This window comes from Tachysurus fulvidraco, chromosome 3, assembly GCF_022655615.1.
Source record: "Tachysurus fulvidraco isolate hzauxx_2018 chromosome 3, HZAU_PFXX_2.0, whole genome shotgun sequence".
NCBI lineage: Eukaryota > Metazoa > Chordata > Actinopteri > Siluriformes > Bagridae > Tachysurus > Tachysurus fulvidraco.
The window spans coordinates 4,624,993-4,643,186 of record NC_062520.1 but is presented as its reverse complement, the minus strand read 5'-3'; the positions used below and the strand labels follow the sequence as shown (position 1 = coordinate 4,643,186).

The following is an 18,194-nucleotide window of genomic DNA, read 5'->3' as shown; positions in this document are numbered from 1 at the left end:
CCTGCCTTGATGCCCAATGATGCCTTAGTTAGGCACAGGCTCCCCGTGACCCGAGAAGTTCGGATAAGCGGTAGAAGATGAATGAATGAGCTTACTCATTGTGTTTGTCATACAAAAGTCCTTCCCCATATAAGCTGTTGCTATAGAAATGATAACGTTAGTACCACTTTGATGGCACTATCATATGTACCTTGGATACATGCTACACCAAATGGGCAGTGGTGGCTCAAGTGGTTAAGGCTTTGGTTTGTTGCTTAGAGGGTGAAGGTTCAAGCCCCGTCACTACCAAGCTGTCACTTTTGGGCACTTGAGAAAGACCCTTAACAATTTCTGTCCGATGGGGGCTGTATCATGTCTGATCGTGCACTCTTATTAGAATCATAGTCTATTCTATTATCATATAGTTGTATGTTTTATATGTATATATGTTGTGTATATGTGTTTGTTTGTTGATTCAGTTCAAAAACGAGAATACTGACCGGAAATTCTGGGACGCGTCTCACCCCATCCTGGTGGCCGAGGGACTTTTCGCCTTTGCTAACGTCTTGAGCTACCTGCGTCTCTTCTTCATGTACACTACCAGCTCCATCCTCGGCCCTCTACAGGTAAACACCAGCAGCACTGTTTAATCACAAGTACACACGGGTCTGTGTGCAGATAACCTCTACCAGGTGTGTTTATATACAGCTCATCACCAACACGCTTAGAAATCGTCTAACCTCATCCTTGTCCACTGCGTAATTGTGACTGCCACAATATGTTGAATCATATTTTGAATTTACAAATTAGACAACAATTGATGACACAAGAAATAATTATTTCCCAATGTGATAAGTTCTGCTCTTATTTGTTTTGACATTTTGAGCTGTACTTTTATTTTGACAAACTTATTTTGCTTCCCGGTCCTGACTCCGCCCCCTGTCCATCATTGGTGTGTTTGTCTATGCAGGCACATGTTTTTGATTTTCAGTCATTACTTTTTCAGCATTTAAGCGTTGTTTCAGTTCTAAGCTCTTTTTGTCAGGGTTTGTTTTTTTCTTCCATTAAATTCTGATTGTTTTTCTCTTCTTATCCGGTTCTTAATCAGGTTTTCTTTATTGCACTGACTATAGAAAGTAAAATATACAAATATTTATTACTGATAAAGAATTTACTCGTATTTACATCCAGCTGTGTCAGAATTCATGAGAGTTTGTGAGAAATCAGGATATTACAGAGATGAAAATGTTTTATTCATTTTATTTAACTTTCAAGACAGGAGAAATACAATAAAAGTAGTTGTGCATCAATTCCACTTTTTAAAGGTTTTGTTGTAGCCATCAGACTCATTTAACCTCAAATCCGTCTCTATAAAAAATGGTACCAAATTACCAATTTCTAGTAGATTTAGAGAGAGAGAATATTCAGTACACATGAAATCTACAAAATGTATATTTGATCAGCTAATTTGTCTGTTTATTACTTGAATTTTGCACTAAAGCTACAAGGCTAATGTGGCTAACAAATGATTTGTAAATATTTTTCCCTTAACAGTGTAATGCTTCATAATATTATTTTTTAATAACAACTTAGGTCAATTTGGTGGTTAAATGGTTAGAATTCCCTCAAAAACAAATTTCCGACACCAGACAGGTCTTTGCTAATATACTTGATTTGAGAGAACTGTAAGTAAGAGAGGAAATTGTGGTCACATTTGATGCTCAGACTAAATTAGTCTTGCTGCGTCCACCATTTTATGGACTCTAGCATGCAGTATGTGTGGAGTTAGTTCAAGGCCCGTATTCCTGAATAGTCTAAGAATGATCTCAGAGAGCTCAGAATTAAGCTTAAAAATTTCTAACTATGAATCATCTTATTCATGACCAATCACAAGGAAAATACAACAGCTTTTATCTTAGAGAGGAGGCGGGGCTTAACCTGTTACTAGGTGACACATTCTTTTGAAGACTGTGATTGGTTGTCTAATAAAAAATAGGAGTGCTTTTACAAATTTGAGTCTATATCCTGTAGGGATTATGTTAGTGACCGATCATATTAGAGATGTTCTAACATCTGTATGTTATAAATGTAATTAATGAAATGTAAATGCAAATGTAAACATCTCTGACAGAGAAGAAATGTCATAGAGACAAATGATATCATTATTATATATATAATATACTGTATAATATGACAAAAATAATCCCTACATGATCTAATCTCTATCATTTTATTAACTCACTATTATTATTAAATATTATATACAACACATTTCTTCTCCCTCGTCATCTTTCGGCCATTTTCTCCTCTGATAAAGAAACTCTTAATCCTCTTAAAAGTCTTCCTCACTTCCTCATTACTCCTAACACCTAAGGGTTAAGATGTTTTATGAATATCTTTTATCTTTACTAGGATTTTCTTTTTAATTTTAAGGGAAACGCCCACATTTATAAGACTTTTATTAGAATTTCATCACTATGAGCAGCTCAGGCCCAGGATATTAAGCTTCCAAAATTCAAATCAAATCAGCAATCAAATGTTACCTTATTTCATGATTTACAATATATGCTTGTAGACACCTCACAGACATCATTTAGCTTGTTGCTAGTGATCTTTCTGCATGTAAATCATCACTAGCTCACACATAATTATTCATCTGTATAGCAAAGCAGAGGAAAAAAGCTTTACTTTATTCCCCCAGTTTTGGTTGCATAATGCCCACAGGACCTGCCTGATAACCAGATGGATTCTAGAGAATTCTCTCTTTCTGTCTCTTCTGTCAAAATCAATCCTTTCTCTTTCCTTTGGTCTGTTTTTCTCTGGCAGATCTGTAGCGGATTTTTTAAGGTCGCACACAAAAGAGCATTAAGACCTCTGGATATTCTGTTTGTTGCAGATCCGTTGTGTAATATGTCTTTCTCGGTTTTTAGCAGCAGTACAGTTGTGTACGGATACGGCCGAGCGTACTGTATGGATAGACGAGTTCTCTGCTGCTTTCTGGCTTTGTGTCCACGTCATGCTGTTTTTGGATGCCGAAGTTACTCTAAAACAGCGGCTTAACTGTGTACTGACTGCTGTGGTGTTATTCTAGCTAGAATGGTTATTCTGACTGCAGGAATACCTTTTCCATGCTGTCTCTGTTCTAGTAGACAAGCTCACGCCGTGACATCAGCGCTTGGCATTACAGTATGGAAATGTGCTCAGAAATATGGAAGGCATTTCTCTCTCTCACACACACACACACACACACACACACACACACACACACACACACACACACACACACACACACACACACACACACACTGACGCTGTTTTTCTATCTTTCTCATACGTCTTTAGAGACGTCCAGACTTTCAATACACTGACTGATGTGTTTTCTTTCACTGTATTTTTCATAAAGATGAGTGCAATGAAAATATAACCAACCACTTTATTTTACACTTTACCAGAACATCGCAAATGTTTTATTTATTTAACCCTGTTACAGTACAACGTAGATACTACAGTTGTATTGTCTAACCATGTTTATAAAATTTATTAGTTTTAATTTAGTTATTTAAATAATTTAAATGTGTCTTGGTAAACTGTGTAGTTAAATGTGTTACGTCTCGGTGTTCATACACAATTTATATCGGTTTCAATGACAAATAAGTTTTTTTAATTAATTCAACACTCAGAAAATCATGTGGTGCAAACCATTCAGTACATGAAGGGAAAACTAGATTAAATAAAAGAATAAAACTATATAAAAACTTCGAAAAGAACATTTCTCCAAGAATTCTTTAAATCTGTGTTTTCTCTGGTTGCAATAAATACGTTTATTTAAGAAATGTATGCTTAAGTATGCACACATTTTTCATTCATTAAGCAGAAGAGAATCTGCTTGAGTGTTTAAATTTCATCCTTAAGCATATATTTCTTAAATAAATAAACAGTGTTGTAATAATAGCACAGTTTAAAGGGTTTCTTGGTCTTACCACCAGTGTTGTGCTAGTTACTAAGAAATAGTAACTAGATACAGTTACTAGTTACTTCATTCAAAATCTTTGTTGATTATTTACACCAAAAAGTAATGCGTTACTTTTTTAATGAAATAGCATATTTCCACTTTGAGTAACTCGTCTTGATCTCGCCTTGACTCGCCATTACTGCCGCACATACATGAATAAACGGAAACACGCCCACAGTGCGGCGTCTTCATGTTTAGAGGTTGGCATCCACCAGTTCTACAATGCGTCGCTGCTGTAAACAGGTTAGTCTGGAGGCTACACTTCAGCCTAAATGAATTAATTTAAAAAAGTATCGGACAAACGCACCATATGGTAACGGTAACAGAGTTACTTTATTTAAAAAGTAATGCGATAGAGCAGGGGAGTCAAACTCAAAGTCACAGTGGGCCAAAATATAAAACTGAGATAAAGTCACGGGCCAAACTGAACATTAATTGGAAAATCAACTACAACTGATTTGTAATGTTCAACCTTTTTCATATGGAAACAAACTTTAGTTTTGTTTAAATACAGGATTTGGAACAACCAGAGCTTGATATTACAAACACATAAGAAATTAAATTCGGAATAAAAGACACATCAGTGGTGTTCATTTCACAAACTTTGACCATACACTTTTTGACAAACTCTCCCTCATTAAAGGGCCGGGCAGATTTTGCGATATTGCGATATTTGGAACAATGAAGCTTTACAGCCTTTAAAGCAGCTTCACTTTTTGATAATGCTTTCATGAACATAGTTTGCCAGGAACATAGTCTGCCTTTTTTCATCTCCTCCACCTTCTGGCCAGAGTTTGACACCCCTGTGGCCAGAGTATTAGTTACTGTAACGCGTTACTAGTAATGTGTTACTGCCCAACACTGCTTACCACATGACTTAGTAAACTGTAGTAAACTCTAACCTTCGCTTTGTCGGGGTCATGTGAGGTCTTCTTTGTGATGTGATACCGCGCTTACTCTTTCATAAAATCAAGTAAGAGTCTTTTATTGTCTGTTATGCATTGTCACATTTGACAAAATCAGCCATTTACTGATTAAGACATTAGTAAAGCTGTCCTGTTTGGTAAAATGTTATAAATGTAAAAGTTTTACATTTGAAATAATGATGAAAAAGGGGCACGGTGGCTTAGTGGGTAGCACGTTTGCCTCACACCTCCAGGGTCGGGGTTCGATTCCCGCCTCCTCCTTGTGTGTGCGGAGTTTGCATGTTCTCCCCGTGCCTCGGGGGTTTCCTCCGGGTACTCCGGTTTCCTCCCCCAGTCCAAAGACATGCATGGTAGGTTGATTGGTTGATTGGCATCTCTGGAAAATTGTCCGTAGTGTGTGAATGCGTGAGTGAATGAGAGTGTGTGTGCCCTGCGATGGGTTGGCACTCCATCCAGGGTGTATCCTGCCTTGATGCCCGATGATGCCTGAGATAGGCACAGGCTCCCCGTGACCCGAGAAGTTCGGATAAAGTGGTAGAAAATGAATGAATGAATGAATGAATAATGATGAAAAATAATTCCATAAGGAAATTCTTCTCCACGACTCCTCCAAACCTCTGATGTGACATGGAAGACACGTTGTATATCATGTAGTTGCCTAAAAAATGGAATATAGTAACAAAAAAAAAAAAAAAAACGCACGTCAGGTGATCGAACCATCACAGGCCACTGAAGCTTTTAGGAAACATTTCACCCGCAGAAAGATGTCCGTGTTATTTATTTGCTGTTAGAAGTTGTATGGAAATGAAGAAATGTGTATTTGAGTCATTTTGACAGATACTTTACAGACACCTTGTTGTATTCTTGTATTACTTAGATGAATCTTCTTGTCTGTTCTGTATAACAGCATCTGTACGCCTTAAGTTTTCATTCTGCATGTGTTCAAGTGTGAGAGGATTGCGTTCCTAATGTGGAATTAAAGGCTCGTTGAAGCATTAACTCTAGCACCGCTTTAATAAACACTCATTGTCAAGCTGGCACACGGAAAGAAAGCAACTCTGCACGAACTAAACTCATTTCTTCAGGTGAATAAAGTGTAATCGAGCACATGCGGTAGTAACACGTGGTTATAAAACCCAGACTGTCCAAAGTATGCAGCGGTAATGAAACTACGTCAGTAAAAACCCAACTGAATGCAGGCAATTTGCACAATATGTTTATTTGCTCGTGAATGTGTGAGTCACAACCATCGTGTCAAGCCAAGTTTATTTCTAAAGCACATTTATAACACCACAGGAGCTACCATGGTGCTGTACAACAGGATTAATAACTCAATATATTAAGTATATAATAATAATAAGAAGAAGAAGAAGAAGAAGAAGAAGAAGAATGATTTGATAATGATAATAATAATAATAATATCATTAAGTGAAAGTATTAATACAATTATATTAAAATAATAATAAAGGATTATAATAATAAGGATGGATTTTTTACACCGCACTGAATGTCTGTTGATGTTAACAATCATTCCTGCTGCGTCTCAATATCAGGATATAATCAGCTTTTCCTCATGCTGTTCTTCCTTCTGTTTGTTTTGTTGGTACTGGGAAGCTTTGTTGTGGATTATCTATAAGTCCTGTAGCCATCCTGTATCTGGTGTCTGAACAAACCACACTGGGTGTTGACTCAGCCGCCTTCCAGACGTTTTCCATGGAAGTGTTGTTTGTGCTACTTTTCCGTCCACCCCCAGCGACTGGTCACAGCTGTCTGGCTGAACGATCGGTTAAGATAATTCAAGAAATTCTGAATCACCTCTGAGTAAGTCGTTCTCCTCGTTGCATTTTTTCAAGAGTGGGAGTGAAAGTCGGGGTGTTTGCATAGCCGTATTCGTTGTGTGCGAGACCTCTGGACCTGTGAGCTCGGCCATCTGGATATCGCGCTACATCACAGCTAGTACCCTCCGATGCTAAATCAGCCCTGTGAGAGATTAGCCATTTGAATTGCTTTTAATTTGACTTTTCTGTGACAGGAGAATAAATCACAGGTACTGAAAAATGGGTCATTTGATAATAAATCTTTCACACAGTCCTTCATCCTTCAAGATTCAAGAATGCTAGTTTCTTTCTTCACAAACATCAAGCTACTTTACACACATCTAGGAAAATCTGAACACATTTTCTAAAGCCACCAAAATAACATTTTGCATAAATAAAATTTGAAATCATTGTAATATTTTTACTTTGGATAACATTGAACAAATCGGAATAACGATTCAGGTGCTGACTTTAAGCAGTCATGTGTTACCAGCTACTGTTAATTACCCCAATCAGTCACCTGCCTAATATTGTGTAGGTCTCGTTTGTGCCATTGTAACAGTTCTGACACATCGTAGCATGGAGGTGTGCAGTGTTTAATTCAGGTTCCTCAAACTATTCCTGAACATCCACATGAATTACCGGAGCCAAAGTTTCCCAGCAGAACACTGCGCCACTGTATCAAGATCATCACTGCTGTTCATGTCTCCAGTCAGTGGTTTTAATGTTATGGCTGATCGGTGTATACGACAGCAGTGTTCGGTTCTGACTCTGATTGGTCAGAAAATGTTGACCACTTTTCTACATACTTCAGACAGTATTTCTGTCAGATTTTACCGACAACGCCAGTAGGGGGCTTCAGGCAAGCTAGGCGATGCCACAGTGTTGAGACTACTAGATTATTACCCACCATTAATCCCTCCCCCCCAATGGATTTGGTTTTATCCATTCCCAGTTTTTTAGTTCAACTTCTATTTTACCTAACAGTCCTTCACAGTGGTTCTTTTCATCATCTAAATAAATCCCTAGGTATCTGAATCCTTTTGTCCACTTTGGTCCACTTTCAAGTTTTAGTAGGCCGTGGGTCCGTGTTCCCATTCATTCATTTCACTGTCTACTGCAACAGCTATATATGTTTGAAATGACAATAAAAGCTTCTTGACTTGACTGGATTTAAAGACATTTGTAATCTGTGTAAAAACGGTTCAATTCATAAAGTGTACAGCATACCTTATAAAGAACAGCCTTGTCTGATTCCCCGTTTTACATTACAGGCAGTGCCTAACCCTCCGTTGATCTTGAATGCACTTTCAATATCCTTTATCATTGCCATAAGACTTGGGTTGAGACCAAAAGCCAGCAGGGTTGTCCAGAGGTATTGGTGCTCAACACTGTCAAAAGCTTCTTCCTGATCCAGTGAAATCAGACCAAGGTCAATTTCCAATGAGCTGGAGACATCTAAAATGTACCGAATCAAAGAAATGTTACCAATGATGGATCTATTAGGCACACAGTAGGTTTGGTCAATGTGTATTATAGAGTCCATGACATCTCTGAGACGGTTGGCCAGCACTTTGGACATTATCTTGTAGTCTATGCAGAGCAGTGACATTGGACGCCAGTTTTTAATGACCTGTAAATCCCCTTTCTTGTGGAGAAGTGTGATTACTGCTTTCTGGCTGCTCGGGGGTAGACACATTTCTTCACAGCTTTCAGTTAGAACCTCCAACAGATCTTCTCCCAGTTCCTGCCAGAAGAACTTGTAGAATTCTGCTGGTAGGCCATCTATTCCAGGTGCTTTTCCACCCACCACGGTGTTCAAGGTGGTCTGCAGCTCTTCCAGGACCAGCGAGCCTTCCAGTGCAGCATTGTCCTTTGGGGAAACCTTTGGGAGTCTTCAGTGAAAGCTGTCTAACAGCTCTTCATTGTCAATGTATTCAGATCTCTGTAGAAGTTTGTAGCATACCGTCTGATGTCATTACTGTGTGTTATTTTTTGCCCATCCTTTGTGCATAGTATGTTCATGAATCTGCTCTGTCCATTCTTTTTCTCCAGTCCAAAGAAGAACAATGATGGGGAGTCTATTTCATTGACTTTCAGGTTCTCAGAATGTCCTCTGTTTCCTGTGGACTCAGTTAAAGCCTGTAGTTCCACTATATCTACCTCCAGCTCTCTTAATGGCTCAGTGATGTTCCTTGTGACGTTGGCAGTGTGCTCCTGACAGAGCTGCTGGATTAAAACCTTCCCAAGGTCCCATCATTGTCTACATGAGGAGAAATCTCTCTTTTCTTTTCTAAAAGAGGTCCAGAAAAATCTAAAAGACTCAATCAAATTAGCATCATTTAGTAAAGAAACATTAAAATGCCAATATGCACTTCTGGGTTTAAAAACTCTACATCTGACTGAAAAGTGGTCTGAAAAACTAACAGCTGTTATTTCGCTAGCTTTAAAAACATTGAAATTATGTTTACAACAAAAAATCTGTTTAAACTAGCTAACGAAATAAAATTGTCTCTAAAATGCACCCATGTGTATTGTCTTTTAGTTCCATGTTGTCTTCTCCAAGCATCTACCAGAGCATGAGTTGTTATCAGACCTTTATTATGGTTGTGGCTGAGACCACAAAGCTTTGTTTATCAGGGAAGTGCTGGTCTACTTTAACTCCTTTCGTATACTTTGTTTTTTGGAGAAACCTTTTAATCTCTTTAGCTTTAAATGTTCCTTTTTGTTCATTATTTTGTTTGTCCTCATCACTGTCTGTTTCTGTGTTAGTGTCTTGCTCACTGCCCGACTCCATCACTGCTTCTTGTCTGCTTATGATTTGTTTTTCCTGTTTCAACAAGCCCTTGTATTCCTGGTCTGTGAGCCACTACTACCTGCTTTAGAGTTCCTCTCGGATCTGACCACAGTGAAACCTACATCTTCTGTGATCAGATCCGTGTTGTTTGTAGCTACAGATTCATCGCTACTTTGATTATTGACTGTCTCTGTGTTTTGTTCTGTATTGTCATTAATGTCAACTTTTTCCTGTCTCCATCTGGTCTGCTTCTTGCTCAGTAATTTTCCCTTCTTCTTAATGACCCTCTGTGTTACTTTTTTGCTGTTTTATTTCTTCCTGACTTCTTTTTCTGTACACTGTCCTCCTCGTTGTCCTGCTTGTCTTGATGACTTCGGCACAAGCCGCTAAAGCATCACACACACACACACACACACACACACACACACACACACACACACACACACACACACACACACACACACACACACACACACACACACACACACACATACACACACACTACTCTCTACACACCACTCAATGCTCACTCAAATCATAAAACATAAAGAAAATAGCAAAAAAGCTAGAGTTTTTTACTCACACCTTCACTACACGCTCACACGCTCTGTCAACGCTCACACACTCGCTCACTCGCGCATGCGCACAGAAAGAGCGAGAGAGAGAGAGGGATGGTGAGACAGAGACAGAAGGGAAGAGAGGGAGAGAGGAAAAGAGAGAGGGGGAGGGACAGAGAGAAAGAAACAGGGGAAGAGGGGAAGAGAGAGAGAGAGAGAGAGAGAGAGAGAGAGAGAGAGAGAGAGAGAGAGAGAGAGAGAGAGAGACTGTTAGTTTTATACATGAAGGTTGTGAGTTTGAATCTCAGGGCCACCAAGCTGCCCCTCCTGGGCCCCTGAGCAAGGCCATTAACTGTCAATTACTCAGCAAAGGTAAGGATAAGGGTGTTTAATTAAATGTAGAATATAAATTTGATATAATTCATCACTCAAAACATTTGCTCAACGTAGTCATACTTTGAAACACCCAAGTTTAATAAGCCCAGAAACAGCAACTTTAAATGCTTCCTGAGCCACAAAAACAGTTTACAGTAGTCTAAAAAAAGCTTTTAAAGAGAAAATGTCTTCACGAGTCTTAATTACAGCTGATGTTTTCCCGAGGCTTACTGTGATTGTGGGTCTGGAAATGACCAATAGCTGTCTAATTCGGGCTTGAAGCTGTATACTGAACTAATTAAAGTCTTTGTGTGTGTATGTGTGTTTATTTGTGTATGTAGATCTCTATGGGTCAGATGCTGCAGGAGTTTGGAAAGTTCCTAGGCCTGTTCCTCCTGGTGCTTTTCTCCTTCACCATCGGCTTGACGCAGCTTTACGGAAAAGACAAGAAGGATATGTTCAAGAGCAAATACAAAAACAAGGACTGCGAAGGAATCTTCTGTGAACAGCAGAGCAACGACGCCTTCCACTCGTACCGTTCAGTTGTTATCGCTTTATGCTAGTTTATTTAGCATGCTCGGTTTAACAGATTGAACATAACGTTATATATTTTCAGTCCATTTTTTACTCCATCTTCACCAATAATAGAGCCATTACATGATGTAGCAAAGTGCTGAAACTGGTTAGGTACCATGGGACATGTGGGCGGCGCTAACAAAAAATAGTACAACTTTTCGATTGAGCAAAGGCAATCAAATTTATTCATTACTGTAGATTAATTTTTTTTTATAACAATACATATCTTTAGAGATTTAAATTTATTTACTCACACTAATATACATTTTAGGGGGCACGGTGGCTTAGTGGTTAGCACGTTTGCCTCACAACGCCAGGGTCGTGGTTCGATTCCCGCCTCAGCCTTGTGTGTGTGGAGTTTGCTTGTTCTCCCCGTGCCTCGGGGGTTTCCTCCGGGTACTCCGGTTTCCTCCCTCGGTCTAAAGACATGCATGGTAGGTTGATTGGCATCTCTGGAAAATTGTCCGTAGTGTGTGAGTGTGTGAGTGAATGAGAGTGTGTGTGTGCCCTGTGATGGGTTGGCACTCCGTCCAGGGTGTATCCTGCCTCGATGCCCGATGACGCCTGAGATAGGCACAGGCTCCCCGTGACCCGAGGTAGTTCGGATAAAGCAAAAAAGCTGCTGTTTCATCCAAATGCCTTTCTCTTGGTCACTTGATTTGCTCACTACGTAGGATATAACGGAACGGTATTATACACCCTACTTAGTGCACTACATACACAGTGAAAAGATATTTGATATACAGCCACAGAAAACGTTTGATAAGCATCCTGCCTTTTTTTTGTTGTTGTTTTTTTTTAATGAGATTTAAGAGAAGTATTGGCACCCTTGGGTTAGGTTTTGGAAATATATAAGATATACAAATATAATTCCTGAAACATTATAATCAAAATATACTTATTTTATAACACTGGTATATTTTTTTGTTTGTTTGTTTGCTTGCTTGCTTGTTTTCATTGGTGATTTGTTTTATTCCCATTACAGTATTTATTTTGAACTGCAGATCTATAGATCATGATACATTGTGAATTGTAGAAATAGAAGTAAATCGATGCGATATTTTTGTCCTTATCCCCCTGACTCTAGATCTTAACCTTACTGTGTCTCGCTTGCTTTCTCTTCTCTTCAGATTTATGGGGACGTGTTATGCACTCTTCTGGTATATCTTTTCTCTGGCCCACGTGGCGCTCTTCGTGACTAGGATCAGCTACACAGAGGAACTGCGCTCGTTCGTAGGCGCCCTCATCGTCGGCACGTACAACATCGTCGTCGTGATCGTCCTCACCAAGCTCCTAGTGGCCATGCTGCATAAGAGCTTCAGACAGATCGCTGTGAGTGAATTTTTAAGCTTTAGATCTGTTACACTATAGCAAGCAGCAAAATGACAAGTGATCTTTGGTTGCCATGGTTTCAGGTATCGGGGACAAGATGATTCCATGCGAATTAGTTGTTACACTCTGATGCAAAAAAATCCAGACGTTTGGCTTTTGAGCATGTGGTCTGACTTTTCTTCAGCTTCCTGCTTACAACTTTAGCCTCTATCTCGAATTTACTCTTTGACGTCTGCGGTTTTGTCTCATCCTGTCGTACACAGCTTTACGTTAAATGTTTTTAGAGACATTGCAGAGAAAAAGGTACGCAAGTAGCAGCTTGTTTTGCTAATCTAACTAATCGGTGCATTACATTCTAAATTTTGATTTTTTTTATCACATACGCAATCATACAAAATACGACATGCAGCGAAATGTTTTTTACGACTGTCCTTGATGTAAAAATAGCCAATTAGTAAAGAATAAAGAAGAAAATGAAGGAACAATAGAATAAAATTATATATATATATATATATATATAGATAGATAGATAGATAGATAGATAGATAGATAGATAGATAGATAGATAGATAGATAGATAGATAGATAGATAGATACATATACAGTACATATAATATATATACAGGATGTGTATGTAGTGCATTATTTAATGTGTTTAAAAAATGCAAGACACAACCTCATAGAAAATCTTACTGAGCCTAGAAACTGGAGGTGATTATAACTGGGCCACATGTGCGCTCTAATCTGATGCTTTTTTTTTTCAAACTTTGTTTTGACTACAGAACCATGAGGATAAAGAATGGAAATTCGCCCGGGCTAAACTCTGGCTCAGCTACTTTGATGATAAATGCACGTTGCCTCCTCCGTTTAACATCCTTCCATCTCCGAAAACGCTGTGCTATTTACTGACCAGCCTGAGCAAGTGGATCTGTTCCCACACGTCCACTGGAAAGATGAAGAGACAGAACAGCCTCAAGGTCAGTCGATGTTGGACCAGCGAGAGAAAACACAACTCAGAAGCATTTGTTGCGATCTTGACGATGGTTCGATACGTCTTCAAGGGGCTTTATTAAGTCTGTTAGATGAAATGTACATGTCAGAATTTCACCACAGTGACACTTCTGGTAATAGAGATAAGATGGATGAGGGGAGAGGAGGGATGAGTATGCACCAGACAGAGGATTGAGAGAATGTTTTTTTTGTTATTGAAAACCTTATTTTATGCTACGCCTTTTGGCACACGAGTGCACGGCGTAAATATATAAGTAAACAAAACTAAAATCACGTTAGAATTTAATTTCATTTCGTCTCATCAAGTCAGGGATATTTAAATTCAAGCTCTGTTACTCTGTGGCGTCCGACAGCCTCCTGAAGACGAAAGGGAACAAGTAAATTGCATACTAGAGACTATACACAGATGTAGACACTCATTCATCACTCGCTCATTCTCTGCAGCTCATCTTTACCTTCACAGTCAACACTTGGCCGAGACGGTTTTCTTTAACAGAGACGTCTCATATTTGTAACAAAATATGAAGTGTCAGGAAGCCACTGTTACAGTCACATATTAAATCAGCAGCTCTGAAGTTGGGATGTGGCTATGAGGGTTGCGGCTAACCTAGTGGTTAAGGTGTTGGGCTACCAATCGGAAGGTTGTGAGTTAGATTCCTACATCCACCCAGCTGCCACTGTTGGGCCCCTGAGCAAGGCCCTTAACCCTCAATTGCTCAGTTGTATAAAGGTGAGATAAAATGTAAGTCGCTCTGGATAAGGGCTGCTGTATCTACATTTTGTCTCACTGACGTTGGGAACAATTCTGCAGTCCTTTTACTCACATCATAGCATTCAATTTCAGGTTAAGTTCAGTTAACTCATATATGTAATAAAGTAAAGCTGCATCCCACATGACTACACACAACGCACTCACACTGTGCACTATATGCACTAGCTTCTGGTGTATGAAGGTTAGAAGGGTCGTATCATCTCAGAAAGAACGCTGATTTATTTTTTTTAACAATCGGACGAATAAGCCGTTTCCCGGTTGATGGCAAATGACACGTAACGTGGCATCGCTAGTTTTAGCAGAATTCTGCGAATTTGAAAAATGTTGAATTCTATATCACACAACGTGGGATCATTAAAAGGACACGAAAGCCGACTTGTTGGTTCAATGCCAGCATGTGGTAGCCCCGCACACTCCCACGCTACGTAAGTTCGGCAGGCACTTATTCCCAGGGATTTCAGTACAGCGTAACAGATATTGCGCCATCAGGTAGGCATGGCCTATTTGATAATCTAACCTTAACCCTAACCCTAACCGTAGTTTTTGGTTGTTTATTTATTTATTTTCTAAAATAAATTTAGCTGTATGACTGTTTTGTCCTTCGTAGTATGCTGTGTTTTTTTTTGTTTTGTTTTTTGTTTTTTTTTGTTTTTTTTGAAAGAAGGCGATTTTCCAAGACCTCCGGAAACACGCCCACTTTACGTCGTGGTAACGAAACCCCTGGAATTTAGTGCCTGTCACATAAGTTTATGAAGTGCCCAACATTCCACACTTTTCTTTTGACTCACACTATAGTGCACAAGTATGCAATTTGGGGCCTGAATCTTTAAATCCATAGTATTGTAATTTTAAAAAGACTTAAGTGTTTGGTGTTGGTGTCTTTCTTTCATAGTTATGGGAATATTTTATGTTACTCTCTGTGTTGGAGAAAAAGAAATTGCTCTCTTTTTTGTTTCCAGCTTTCCAGATTAATGGCTCAGAAATGTAAGGCCAAGAAATTTGCTGTGGTTGTCAAAAAAAAAAAAAAAACTTGCAAAAGCTTAGAGATTGAAGTGGAAATGGACTCTTCTGGAAACGCTCTTCTTTCTGTGGTTGCTGAATATTCTTTCTGATTTGATTATTTGGTTCTGGTTTTTAGTCCAGACCAAAACACAGAATGCTGAAGGTCAGTGAGCGATGGCCTGCTGGGTGGAGACAGACTTCTGGCGATGTTTCTCGCTAATGTACCAAGATCATTTTGACCAAAAATTCTATGTACCAAATAGCTATTCAGCACCATTTTAAATAGATCAATTCTCTATATGGGGGGCACAGTGGCTTAGTGGTTAGCACGTTTGCCTCACAAGATATATAGGGTTCGGGGTTCGATTCCCGCCTCCGCCTTGTGTGTGTGGAGTTCACATGTTCTCCCCGTGCCTTGGGGGTTTCCTCCGGGTACTCCGGTTTCCTCCCCCGGTCCAAAGACGTGCATGGTAGGTTGATTGGCATTTCTGGAAAATTGTCCGTAGTGTGTGAGTGTGTGAGTGAATGAGAGTGTGTGTGTGCCCTGCGATGGGTTGGCACTCCTTCCAGGGTGTATCCTGCCTCGATGCCCGATGACGCCTGAGATAGGCACAGGCTCCCCGTGACCCGAGAAGTTCGGATAAGCGGTAGAAAATGAGTGAGTGAGTGAGTGAGTGAGTGAGTGAGTGAGTGAGTGAGTGAGTGAGTGAGTGAGTGAGTGAATGAATGAATGAATGAATGAATTCTCTATAGAACTTAAAATGGTTCAATCACTTATCTACATCCACAGAACCCCAAACTGGTTTTTTATATAGATGTGGTTCTTCAATGTGGTTCTTGGATTGCAAAATTATTTTAAAAATTATTTTAATATAATTATTATTAAAAATACGTCATGAGAAATCGCCTCTCACAGGATTTTTCTACATAGAGATAAAAATAATGGCACCCGTTACAACCTTGCACAGTCTTTCAATTAGAGAAATGTTTTCATTTAAAAGTGTCATTGCTCTCTAAGGCCTACATAGAACAATTTATTGGGGGCAGGTACTGATCACAAGAAATATATTGAATTTCTTCTGGTATCCATAATCTATCTGTCTGTCTGTCTGTCTGTCTGTCTGTCTGTCTGTCTGTTTTTTAAGAGTTCAGGGTTCTGGGTTTGATCCTGAGCTCGGGTTATTTCTTTTCACATCTTCTCCCTCACATGTTTATATGGGTTTCACAGGGCACAATGTTGTCCTTCTACCTCAAAAAAACAAACTGATTATGATAGATTAAGATAAATCACACCTTGTAATACAGTATTTTCTGCACCATAAGGCGCACCGGATTATAAGGCGCGGTCTCAATTACGGGCTCTATTTCTGTACTTAACCCATACATAAGGCGCACCGGATTATAAGGCGCATGCTAAAACATACGGTCCACAAAAAAAAGGTAACGGAGGCAAAACAGTGAGTTTAGTTGAACTTTATTCTACTATTTAACAATACACACACATTATTTTTTAAACAATTTTCTCCCACAAATCCATCAAAGTTCTCATCTACTGTGTCTTCTTAACTTGGCACAGTACATTTTCTTGCTTCCTCCACTTCCGAACCATAGATACATTGATGTTGAATTCTTTCAGCTGCTCTATTCCCATTTACAACTGTGTAACTTATAGCCTGTAGTTTGAATTGTGCCTCGTCGTAAGCATCTGATTTTTATTGGCGGATGGCAAACCAACTTAAGGTGCATTTACAGCCACCTACTGGACTGGAGTGTGGAGCGCAAAATGGTTAGGAAGAAACAAATGTTGTTTTGCAACATACCGGTAGTTATACCTACCGGAGGCGTGGCGGAGGTAAGCGTACGTACTGTACGTATTACGTCATGTCCTCTGATTGGTTTATCGCTTACAGTGTACGTACTGTATGTATTACGTCCATGTGTCAGCGGGAAATGGTCGGACATTCAATCAAGCGGAGCGCTTACTAAAGTTGCACAACATTTTTACAGATTTTTAGAACTCAGTGCACACATAAGGCGCACCGGATTATTAGGCGCACGGCTGATTTTTGAGAAAAGTTAAGGCTTTTAGGTGCGGCTTATAGTGCGGAAAATACTGTACTATGATTTAGCAGGACAATTTTCCTAAAAATTTCGCATGATCATAATTTGATTTATTTGCTTTTCACATAGCTTTATTATGAGGATATACAACACCTACTGCAAGGATGAGTTAGCTCAGTGGTTATGGTGTTGGTTTACTGATCAGAAGGGTGTGAGTTTGAATCCCTGGGCCACCAAGCTACCACCACTGGGCCCCTGAGCAAGGCCCTTAACTCTCAATTACTCAGCTGTGTAGATTAGATAAATGTAAGTTGCTCTGGATAAAGCTATCTTCCAAAATGTACACTTTCAAAATTGCTATTCCTCCAAAATCCTGAGGAAAAATGAATTAACTAGGGCTCCTTTCCATCCCTCTGGTTCTTCCTGGTTTCCTCTTATCTATAGACACTTTACCATCTAACTCTGTTTTCCTGTGAGTTTGATTTGATCGTGTGGTTCTGGGTTTCAGGAGTGGAGAAACCTGAAGCAGAAAAGGGATGAAAACTACCAGAAGATCATGTGCTGCCTGGTACATCGTTACCTGACCTCCACACGGCAGAAGATGCAGAGCATGGACCAGGCCACGGTGGAGAACCTCAATGACCTGAGGCAGGACCTGTCCAAGTTCCGCAACGAGATGAGAGACCTGCTCGGCTTTCGCACATCCAAATATGCCATGTTTTACCCCAGAAGCTAAAGCCATGACCCAAAAATTTGCTGTCTAGCATGCCTGGAAATGTTTCCTCTTCTAATTCTACAGCAGGGACACATTGCAGTCCTGAGACTGGAATTCTATAATAATGTATTTATTCTACACACAAAGCCTCCAGATTCAGAACTTTACGTCAAAGATTCCTGATCGTCACAATTGTTTTCTAAAAAGTGTCTTTCTTTTGGACAATCGTATCCAATAAAGTTTTTTTTCTTTTGGAAAATGA

At 39.5% G+C, this 18,194-nt stretch overlaps 1 protein-coding gene across 1 annotated transcript in view; it reads left to right on the top strand.

The window, feature by feature from the left end:
* Positions 1 to 18,194, top strand: part of trpc1 (transient receptor potential cation channel, subfamily C, member 1) — a 31,973-nt gene extending 13,779 nt beyond the window's left edge. Inside the window, exons 9-13 of the mRNA XM_047810851.1 lie at positions 459 to 605; positions 10,805 to 10,995; positions 12,170 to 12,371; positions 13,154 to 13,348; positions 17,726 to 18,194. Coding sequence (XP_047666807.1) covers positions 459 to 605; positions 10,805 to 10,995; positions 12,170 to 12,371; positions 13,154 to 13,348; positions 17,726 to 17,953 — 963 coding nt within the window. The 3' untranslated portion in view covers positions 17,954 to 18,194. The remainder of the gene's footprint in view (positions 1 to 458; positions 606 to 10,804; positions 10,996 to 12,169; positions 12,372 to 13,153; positions 13,349 to 17,725) is intronic.